Source organism: Salmo salar, chromosome ssa01 (assembly GCF_905237065.1).
Source record: "Salmo salar chromosome ssa01, Ssal_v3.1, whole genome shotgun sequence".
Taxonomy (NCBI): Eukaryota; Metazoa; Chordata; class Actinopteri; order Salmoniformes; family Salmonidae; genus Salmo; species Salmo salar.
The window spans coordinates 72548811-72560797 of NC_059442.1; the positions used below are offsets into that span (position 1 = coordinate 72548811).

The 11987-nt window shown below is 42.7% G+C and overlaps 1 protein-coding gene across 1 annotated transcript in view; it reads right to left on the reverse strand.

Moving 5' to 3' along the window:
- Window positions 1-9333, reverse strand: part of hnrll (Heterogeneous nuclear ribonucleoprotein L-like) — a 59091-nt gene extending 49758 nt beyond the window's left edge. The window contains 1 exon segment of the mRNA NM_001140019.1: window positions 8988-9333. Within this exon segment, the coding sequence (NP_001133491.1) occupies window positions 8988-9191 (204 nt within the window). The 5' untranslated portion in view covers window positions 9192-9333.
- Window positions 9334-11987: the final 2654 nt, after the last annotated feature.

Sequence of the window (11987 nt, forward strand, 5' to 3'; positions counted from 1 at the left end):
TTCATATATATATATATTTTTAAAGATTTGTCACATGCTTCGTAAACAACAGGGGGTCAAAGCAGGTAGTCCGGGTAGCTATTTGGTTAACTATTCAGCTGCCTTGTGGCTTGGTAGTAGAAGGTTTTCAGGGTCCGGTTGGTTCTAGACTTGGAACCAGACTTGGTGCATCGGTACCTTGGTGCATTGGTACCTTGGTGCATCGGTACCACTTGCCGGTAGCAGAGAGAACCATCTATGACTTGGGTGGCTGGAGTCTTTGACAATCTTTAGGACCTTCTTCTGACACCGCCTGGTATAGAGGTCCTGGATGGCAGGGAGCTCGGTCCCAGTGCTATATTGGGTCATACGTCTTACACTCTGTAGTGCCTTGCAGTCGGATGCCAAGCAGTTGCCATTCCAAGTGGTAATACAGTCATTCAAGATGCTCTCAATGGTGCAGATGCAGAACTTTTTGAGGATCTGTGGGCCCATGCCAAATCTTTTTAGCCTCTTGAGGGGGGGAAGAGGCATTGTCGTGCCTTCTTCATGACTGTGTTGGTGTGTGTGGACCAAGTTAATTCATTAGTAATGTGGAGACCGACGAACTTTAAGCTTTCGACTCACTCCACTACAGCACTGTCGATGTGGATGGGGACGTCCTCGGCCCTCCATCTCCTGTAGTCCACGATCAGCTCCTTTGTCTTGCTCACGTTGAGGGAGAGGTTGTTTTTCTGGCACCACACTGCCACACCACTGATCTCCTTCCTATAGGATGTCTCATTGTCATCTGTGATCAGGCTTACCATCGTCGTGTTGTCAGCAAACGTAATGATGGTGTTGCAGTCGTGCGCGGCCACTCAGTCATGGGTGAATAGAGAGTATAGGAGGGGACAAAGCGCGCACCCCTGAAGGGCCCCCCTGTTGAGGGTCAGCATGGGGGATGTGTTGTTGCCTACCCTCAGCACCTGAAGGCTGCCCATCAGGAAGTCCAGGATGCAGTTGCAGAGGGAGGTGTTCAGTCATAGGGTCCTGGGCTTAGTGATGAGCTTGGAGGGCACTATGGTGTTGAACGCTCAACTGTAGTCAATGAACAACATTCTCACATAGATGTTCCTCTTTTCCATGTGGGACAAGGCAGTGTGGAGTGCAATAGAGATTGTGTCATCTGTGCATCTGTTGGGGCACCAATGTGAATTGAAGTGGATCCAGGGTGTCTGGGATGATGGTGTTGATGTGAGCCATGACCAGCCTTTCAAAGTATTTCATGGCTACAGATGTGAATGCTTTGGGGCGATATACATTTAGACAGGTTACCTTGGCGTTCTTGGGTACAGTGACTATGGTGGTCTGCTTGGAACATGTAGCTATTACAGACTGGGTCAGGGAGAGGTTGAAAATGTCAGTGATGTCACTTGCCAGCTGGTCCGCGCATGCTCTGAATACGCGTCCTGGCAATCTGTCTGAATATTAACCTGTTTAAAGGTCTTACATCAGCTACGGAGAGCAAGATCACACAGTTGTCCAGAACAGCTGGTGCTCTCATGCATGGTTCAGTGTTGTTTGCCTCGAAGCAATCATAGAAGGCATTTAACAGGTCTGGTAGACTCTCGTCACTGGGAAGCTCGCATCTAGGTTTCCCCTTTGTAATCCATGATAGTTTTCATGCCCTGCCACATCCGATGAGTGTCAGAGCCAGCGTAACAGGATTCGATCTTAGTCCTGTATTTATGTTTGCCTATTTTGATGGCTCATTGGAGGTCATAGTGGGATTTTTATAGGCGCCCGAATTAGTGTCCCACTCCTTGAAAACAGCAGCTCTAGGCTTTAGCTCAGTGCGGATGTTGCCTGTATTCCATGGCTTCTGGTTTGGATATGTACAGTACGTATGGTCACTGTGGGGATGATGTTATAGATACATTTATTAATGAAGCCGGTGACTGATGTGGTAAACGCCTCAATTTTATCAGATGAATCCCAGAACATATTCCAGTCTGTGCAAGCAAAACAGTCCTGTAGCTTTGCATCCATCTTCATCGGACCACTTCCAGGTTTGAGTTTTTGCTTGTAAGCAGGAATCAGGAGGATAGAGTTATGGTCAGATTTGCCAAAGGGAGGGTGAGGGAGAGCTTTGTATATGTTTCTGTGTGTGGAGTAAAGGTGAATAAGAGTTTTGTCGCCTCTAGTTGCACAGGTGACATGATGGTACAAATTTGGTAAAACGGTTTTCAGTTTTCCTGCATTAAAATCACCGGCCACGAGAAGCGCCGCCTCTTGATGTGCATTTTCTTGTTTGCTTATGGCCCAAAAGATCTTGTTGAGTGTGGTCTTAGTGCGAGCATCAGTTTGTGGTGGTAAATAAACAGCTACGAAAAATATAGATGAAAACTCTCTTTGTAAATAAAATGGTCTGTAGTTTATTATGAGGTACTCTAACTCAAGCAAGCAAAAACTCTACACTTCCTTAACATTAGAAATCGTGCACCAGCTGTTGTGAACAAAGAGACACACCCCTCCCCCTTTGTCTTACCCAAGGCTGCAGTCTTGTCTAGACGTCCGTGGACTGTGGTGTGAAATTTGTTTTTGCTCTTCCATTTTTTTATTTTTATTATTTATTTTTATTTCACCTTTATTTAACCAGGTAGGCCAGTTGAGAACAAGTTCTCATTTACAACTGCGACCTGGCCAAGATAAAGCAAAGCAGTGCGACAAAAACAACAACACAGAGTTACACATGTGATAAACAATGTATAAACATTAGTTTAGTTCCCAATCATTTAGTTCCCAACTAATGTTTAGTACCCAAACATTAGTTGGGAGTAGGGCTGACCACATTTAGTCGACTGGTCGATTGTTTGGTCGACAGGCTGTTGATCGACCAAGATGTTTTTAGTTGAGCAGTGGCAAATATATATAAAAGATATGGCACGCGAGACGGCTGTCTGATTCACGCCTGTCTGAGTGGACTAATCCATTGTGGAGGCCTGTCTCAGTGGACTAGTCCATTGTGGAGGCCTGTCTGAGTGGACTAATCCATTGTGGAGGCCTGTCTCAGTGGACTAATCCATTGTGGAGGCCTGTCTGAGTGGACTAATCCATTGTGGAGGCCTGTCTGAGTGGACTAATCCATTGTGGAGGCCTGTCTCAGTGGACTAATCCATTGTGGAGGCCTGTCTGAGTGGACTAGTCCATTGTGGAGGCCTGTCTGAGTGGACTAATCCATTGTGGAGGCCTGTCTCAGTGGACTAATCCATTGTGGAGGCCTGTCTCAGTGGACTAATCCATTGTGGAGGCCTGTCTCAGTGGACTAGTCCATTGTGGAGGCCTGTCTCAGTGGACTAATCCATTGTGGAGGCCTGTCTCAGTGGACTAATCCATTGTGGAGGCCTGTCTCAGTGGACTAGTCCATTGTGGAGGCCTGTCTCAGTGGACTAATCCATTGTGGAGGCCTGTCTCAGTGGACTAATCCATTGTGGAGGCCTGTCTCAGTGGACTAATCCATTGTGGAGGTCTGTCTGAGTGGACTAATCCATTGTGGAGGCCTGTCTCAGTGGACTAGTCCATTGTGGAGGCCTGTCTCAGTGGACTAATCCATTGAGGAGGCCTGTCTCAGTGGACTAATCCATTGTGGAGGTCTGTCTGAGTGGACTAATCCATTGTGGAGGCCTGTCTGAGTGGACTAATCCATTGTGGAGGCCGTGGGGATGGCACACCAGTATCACCAGTAGTACATTTACTGTTAATTCCCACACTTTATAATCTACAATGTTTGTTTGGTTACAGTCATTTCTGTTAATGCATTCAATCTATTATTATTACAGTCTTACCTTTGTCATTGCAGGAGTGGACACGTTGTTTGTAGAGCGATCAACCAAGGCTACACTTGTGAGGAAAAAGTGTTGGTTTATTTCATTCCATTTATGAGTTGTCAATGTATTCATTGTGTTTTGTTTGGAGCACTCCTGTCCATCTTGAGTCAGGACACGCACCTGATTACACATAGAACTAGGCCTAGGCTACCTGGCCTGCTCACAAATGTAGGCCTATAAATGTGCCCATTTGGGGATCTGATACTATTTCTGATTGTCTTAACTTACCACCACTGTGGAGCTTTTCAAAGTAATTAGTTCTTCACCTCAAACAGCAAGTAAACAAAGTCTGTTTTTACATCCATTGAGAATGACAATAGTTCCTCAACATAGCCTATTTGAAACATCTTTCCAGCTCTCTCTCTCCCTTTTGATAACCACTCAGCATGAAAGGGGGAAAAAATGTCATGCTCTGATCCGTTGGAAACGTTATAAAATAGGCCTACTTGATTACTTCTTATCCCTTGCCCAACATAGCCTACAGTAGTGTCTGTCTGTACGGAACTCACTGGTCTAGGAAACTCTGAAGGCCCAGAATATTTCATACAATGTTGCAAGTTTGCTAGCAGAAGTTTCAGGCCTGACCAAGTTAAAACAATAGTTGATCATGTTTCAAGTTCCTTGCAGACAGGCCATGTGTAGCCAATGTGATATATTTTTATCAGGATATTTGCCCTGTGGGCTGCAATGTTTTTATTTGGCTATTTTTAGGCTATTTTTACATATTGGCAATATAAGTTACTTTTAGATGTGTAATTTAGATTTTGATTAACCACATGACGTTGATTTTGAGATATGAAGACTTCATTATATATTAAATTAAACTGTTCCACGAAAATGTGCATACGAAAATCATAACTGGCATGCAAAGCAGACCAGTAGAAATGGTACGATAACTTAGCACTCTAAATGGAAAAGGTTGCTGACCACTGGTGTAGCCTAATACCGGCAACTTTAGGAGCATGACGAGGCCAGCAGCAGCGGGAGGAGTACGGACCGAAACACGTTTTTTTAATTGATCTCTGACACCCTCTTTAGTAATTTGTGTATCTTCATTTTTAATCGCAGTGCTTAAAGCATCTGACAAGCTAAGGTAGACTAAATATAGTTGATTTTATTCAAACGTAGGGTGTGTCTATATATGGAAAAATACACGTTTTAAAATGTCGACCAATCTATTGGTTGAAAGTACAGGCAACCCTAGTCGGGAGAGAGTACAGATAAGGGGCATGCTCCACAGCCGGTCGTGACATCAGGCAGCTGAATCTGTCTTGCTGGTGGTGGATTCGCAGCTTTTCTTTGGTGATAAGGGGAAAAGCCGATCAACGGACTAAAGATCTGCACCGCCTGAGCTAGCAAAGACCAAAACAATGCATAGCTAATCTAGATAATGCGTTCAATGCCTCCTCATGCCGGGACCGTTCTTATGATAATCTGCTGAGAAGATGTAGCGGAGATAGGCCTATGCACACAAAGCAGGGAGCTGGTTTCTCTTCCTGCATTCCTGTCTGGTTTTGATCTCAAAGCAAGGCACATACTGGGCTGCATTATGCACCCCGCAGAGGTTGAGATGAGCTAAATCAGATCTAAAACATGAGTGAAAATCAGGATGCTCATTTTCACTGGACAATTCAGAAGATTATGGTTTACAATCCAAATACTCAGCTCCCCTTTACGCACTATTATAAGTTTATAGACTATTTACTGTAGCTCAGTTGGTAGAGCATGGTGTTTGCAACGCCAGGGTTGTGGGTTCGATTCCCACGGGGGGCCAGCACAGAAAAAAAATGTATGAAATTGTATGAAATGTATGCATTCACTACTGTAAGTGGCTCTGGATAAGAGTGTCTGTTAAATGACTAAAATGTAAAAAATGTAAATGTAAATAATAGTCAACTATTCAAGTCCTGGTAAAGTCAGAGTTGCAGAGCATGAGCAGGCCTTCACATAATTGAATTCCAGACGTTAGACATCAGAAGTGGAGATGTTGCCATTCGCGTAGCCTATCCAACCGAGCGACCCATGGATCACCATCAATAATGCACTGTCTAATGGTGACAGGTGTACAAGACTAGACTCTGACAGTGTAGCACAGTCTACAGACTTAGCCTATGTAAGCCGTGCAAATCACCTTCACTGAAGAGATGTCATGTCACTATGCACTTTTACAAAAAGCAGGAGGTAGAGGACATTTCCAAACACACTGGGGTTAATGAATAGCTCATGATCATGATATTAGGCTAAGGATATGACCGATATTACCTAACTTCACGAATGTCAGTCAATATTCATGTTACGGTTACAATAGTAGGCATACTACTACTGTAGTCTATATAGGGTTCAGTATGTTTGTTGCAACTGAGATCATTTTATATTATACTGTATGTAAATCCAAGGCACTACATTTAGTATGATATGTTACGTTTAATATGGTATGTACAGTTGAAGTCGGAAGTTTAGATACTGACCATAGTAAGATGTGATTTTCTATGGTAGAGTAGGTCAGGGGGTGTTTTGTGTTTTTCTATGTTTTCTATTTCTATGTTTAAGTTCTAGTTGTTCTATTTCTATGTTGTTGTTTTTTGGGTTGAGCTCCAATTGGAGGCAGCTGGTCCTCGTTGCCTCTAATTGGAGATCATATTTAAGTAGGGGTTTTTCTTCCTGGGTTTTGTGGGTGATTATATTTTGAGTAGTGTTTGTTTCTCTCTGCGTCACGGTTTGTTGTTTTGTCATTTCAGTTATTTATGTATTGCAAAGTTTCACGGATTAAATAAAATGTGGAACTACAACCACGCTGCACTTTGGTCTGCTCCTTTAGACAACCGTGACACATACACTTAGGTTGGAGTCATTAAAACTCGTTTTTCAACCAATCCACAAATTTCTTGTTCACAATCTATAGTTTTCGCAAGTTGGTTAGGACATCTACTTTGTGCATGACACAAGTAATTTTTCCAACAATTGTTTACAGACAGATTATTTCACTTATAATTCACTGTATCACAATTCCAGTGGGTCAGAAGTTTACATACACTAAGTTGACTGTGCCTTTAAACAGCTTTGAAAATTCCAGATAATGACGTCATGGCTTTAGAAGCTTCTGATAGGCTAATTGACATAATTTGAGTCAATTGGAGGTGTACCTGTGGATGTATTTCAAGGCCTACCTTCAAACTCAGTGCCTCTTTGCGTGACGTCATGGGAAAATCAAAAGAAATCAGCCAAGACCTCAGAAAAAAAAATGTAGACCTCCACAAGTCTGGTTCATCCTTGGGAGCAATTTCAAAATGCCTGAAGGTACCACATTCATCTGAACAAACAATAGTACACAAGTATAAACACCATGGGACCACGCAGCCATCATACCGCTAAGGAAGGAGTCGCGTTCTGTCTCCTAGAGATGAATGGACTTTGGTGCGAAAAGTGCAAATCAATCCCAAAATAGCAAACGACCTTGTGAAGATGCTGGAGGAAACGGGTACCAAAGTATCTGTATCCACAGTAAAACAAGTCCTATATCGACATAACCTGAAAGGCTGCTCAGCAAGGAAGAAGCCATTGCTCCAAAACCGCCATAAAATATCCAGACTACGGTTTGCAACTGCACATGGGGACAAAGATCATACTTTTTGGAGAAATGTCCTCTGGTCTGATGAAAGAAAAATAGAACTGTTTGGCCATAATGACCATCGTTATGTTTGGAGGAAAAAGGGGGAAGCTTGCAAGCCGAAGAACACCATCCCAACCGTGAAACACAGGGGTGGCAGCATCATGTTGTGGGGGTACTTTGCTGCAGGAGAAACTGGGGCACTTCACAAAATAGATGGCATCATGAGGCAGGAAAATTATTTGGATATATTGAAGCAACATCTCAAGACATCAGTCAGGAAGTTAAAGCTTGGTCGCAAATGGGTCTTCCAAATGGACAATGACCCCAAGCATTCTTCCAAAGTTGTGGCAAAATGGCTTAAGGACAACAAAGTCAAGGTATTGGAGTGGCCATCACAAAGCCCTGACCTCAATCCTATAGAAAAGTTCTGGGCAGAAGTGAAAAAGTGTGTGCGAGCAAGGAGGCCTACAAACCTGACTCAGTTACACCAGCTCTGTCAGGAGGAATGGGCCAAATTTCACCCAACTTATTGTGGGAAGCTTGTGGAAGGCTACCCGAAACGTTTGACCCAAGTTAACCAATTTAAAGGCAATGCTACCGAATACTAATTGAGTGTATGTACATTTCTGACCCACTGGGAATGTGATGAAAGAAATGAAAGCTGAAATAAATAATTCTCTCTACTATTATTCTGACATTTCACATTCTTAAAATAAAGTGGTGATCCTAACTGACCTAAAACAGGGAATTTTTACTATGATAAAATGTCAGGGTTTGTGAAAAACTGAGTTTAAATGTATTTGGCTAAGGTGTATGTAAACTTCAGACTTCAACTGTATTCATTTGTGGCTGTCCATCATCCATTTCTTTTGGTATGTTACGAATTACAATTCCTATTATATTATTACAAATAAGTAAGTAGTTGAAAAGTTGCTAATTTGCCTTTGGATTGCTAGATGTTCGTGTTATACGCCCACCCATCCACCCTGACCAAATCTGTTTTATGTAACCATACCAAATGTAATTTCAGTGTCCCAGATTTACATGTACTATGTTACGTCTAGTCTATGAGACCAGGCTGGTTAAAACTCTGCAAAGCACTTTTCTTTTTTTATGCAGTTTGATGTTATGCATAAATTGTCCAATAAATCAGTTATAATCCATGTCATGTGGATCATATTGCAATCCCGTTTTACTTCAACACGTGTGCATCTTTTCTTAACAAGATTTACACCTTGTCAGAGCAGAAAATAACTGTAGTCTGCCAACGCATTGTATGATTTTTAGCTGGACAGTACCCTTCAATCTTTCATGTAGGGCTTCAGACTGTCAACTGATATATTGATTGCAAAGGACTGACAGATTATCAATCGCAGAGGAACCCAATGAATTAATAAACTATATATAGGCTAGGCTACTATTCCAGTAGCAACATTGTGATCATTGCCAGTTATTCCCAGTAATATTGCGAAACGTTGTAACAGATCAGATTCAGATGTTATATTATAATAAGGTCGCGCTTCCCTTACCCGTCTTTCAGGTCCGTATTTCGTTGCGGTCCACCGGGGCCTTTTCTCGGCTCCTACATTCTCCACATCTCCGAGCAGCCCTGCAGACTCCGAGTCCGAATCCTCTCCCTCCTCCAGCTCCTCGCCCTCCTCCACCTCAGTGGTCTTCAGTCGCTTCGGCGCCCTCCCATACTCCCCTTCCTCGTATTCTTCAATAAGCGACATGCCTCTTCAGATGGACAGATTGAATCCTTCTTGGACACAAAGCGTGAAGACGGACTAGTCGTTCGTCGAAAAGTTCCTCTCGTTCTTTTTTTCTAATTGTCTCTGGCGTTGTGTGCATCAAGAAAACCTGTATGTCATTCTGTAACGCGCCCTCCTTCGCGATTCTGTACCAGAGTGGCCCCGAGAAGGTGTGTGTGGAGAACCCACCTAGCACGTTCCTCATTGGACAGTCTGTGCTTGCTAATTAGGAATACAGATACTGATTGGTCAGTCTTAGTCTTTCAACGGAGAAAGCAAGCGCTCTCCAGTCTCCACATTCTGCAGCAAAGTACGCAGAGATTATTGCCCCTGCTCGATCTGTCATATCAGTGCTTCTGCTGCAACAGAAACAATGTTTAAATTCGTAAAGTGCAACATTCTTACCGATTGGTATCAGTTTTTAGCCAACAATAACCACTGAAATATATATATAGCAGTTCTAGTTTTCCATTGGCACTTTTCTGAATAGCTGAAGTGTATTCAAACTTGAGTAAAAGAAAGGATTGAGTGGCAAACGTGTGACCTTGCACGATTTTCATTTATGCAAATATTCGTAATCAAAATGGGTATTTGCACTCCAACATTTCCATGCAAATAGGCGGTATGGTCACTACAGCGTCTCAGTCATTATTGCTACTCATGCACTGCACTATTAACTATTAACAAAGTGTTAAAATATTGTTGTAAATAAATACCATTGTGCTGTTTATCCTAGGTGTCAATAGATGTCCTCAAATCACAAACAGCTGAGGTCCAATAACCACCACAAATAGATTGTTGATGTGAAATCTCTCTGAAACTCTCAATGCACACATAATAATAACGATTTTATCTTGTTTGATTCAATAGGCTACAGCCTCTATTATGAGTCAGACTCTTTTGGCAGCGTGCATTTGACCCTCAAGCTCAGAGCACTGCTGTGACATGCCTCTCTCACACTGTTTAAAAAGAAGGTTGGAGTAGGAAATGGTAATGGGGCCTCCTCTCACTGTCTCTGGTGTTTGTACAATTGTGCTGTTTATCCTAGGGTCTCTGTGGGTTTCCTTCACTTCTTGTCTCATCCACTGCCGTCTGACACTCACTGTTATAACCACACCTCATTCACACCATCGTCCTTGATATTAGATGCTGTGTAGGCTACCAGAGGGAATATCCGTTAGAGTGTGTTGCATTAGTCAAACTGATCATGATGAACATCCTGAACATACTCAGATTGTCATGTTGTTTGAAACCCTTTGAGTCCCACTGGGGTACTGGACAGGGGGTCTGAGGGTAGTGCCCTCAACCTGTTGGTTAGCTGTTGCAGGTATATTCAGGAAGGAATCCGTCTTGTTACACACCCACACACTTTCCACACCCTCCTTTACCCACACACTCTGTTAAGACAGAAAAAAACAGTTTTCATAGATCTGATAAACCATTCAATGGGCATTTGGCAGGAATTTCTTGTTGGAGACTGAGATTGTGTAAGGACAGTACCCATATATAGTAACAGGTGGGTGGAGTGAGTGATACACGAGCATGGATTAAAGCTATACTCAGTCAACCCCCCCCACACCAAAGTAAGCCTTTCACACTTGACTGCCTTTGTTTAGAGCTGAGATATCAAAACGTGTGTGAGACATGCTAGTCACACTTGTTGAGATCTACGTGGGAAGAGGTAAGACACATGAGGAAAAAGAAAAAGCATCTGAGCATGTACGTTTTATAACAGGTATCGTTATTCAAGGATCTTGAGATATCTTCAGATATGCACATCTCAGGTTGACATGAAGGCATATAATCTATGCGAAAGTTCAAGTTAATATTAGGATTCAGCCCTAATGTTTAAGTCATCCAACTGAGGAACTGCAACTGGATGAAAAAACATCTAGCACACACACTGAAGAGGAAGTGAAGAAATAGATGTCTTCACCATGTGTATCTGCGGTATCTGTATGTGTGGTATCTGTTTCTGTGTGTGTGTATTGTGGCACATTGTGATAAAACAAAGTTCACAACTCAAACTGAATTCTTCTGCTGCTCTATGTTCTCTACATTCTTCAGTCTGAAACTGCCATCACTGAAGTCGTTTGTGGTGACGTCACAATTAGGGGTGTTGTACAACACAGTCATCAGCGATTGGATAATCTAACCAATCAGAGTATCAAAGCCAATGACGAATTTTCAAAACGCCACTTTACCCATTTGTGTTCTGGCTCTGGCCCAACACATTGGTTTATGGGACCAATCAGAATGGTTAGAATGTGTTTGCGTTCTAGAAATCATTGAGTAGGTACTCAGATCCAGACTCATTGTGGAGAAAAAACGAACGACTGTGGGCATGGCTTAGCGTTTGGCCAGAACAAAGAGTTTGGGTAGCCAGGCAAGACTTCAAGGTCCTAAGGTCACACAGTACTCTGACGCATGCAGCTCGATACCGGACAAGTATCTCAAGAGGGAAGAGAAAAGGGTGGACCATAAAGGAAAAAGAACATAGTGGAAAGAGAGAGTGGGTGTAAACAGGCATAAGAGCTTTAAATATCACACTGTAATATTGTTTGGGTTTTTCTGACAATAGACCTATGTGTGTGTAAAACACAAAACCTACAATTTGTGGAGCACATTGTACCATTGAGGAACAATGACACAAGGATCAAAGCTTTGATCTTGAAGACCTTGAATAGCCTTTCAGCGGCTCCTATATCAATGAGAGGAAATGAATTGTACAGACCTTTCATACAACATTTACATTGTAGTTCCTCTAGCCTCCACACT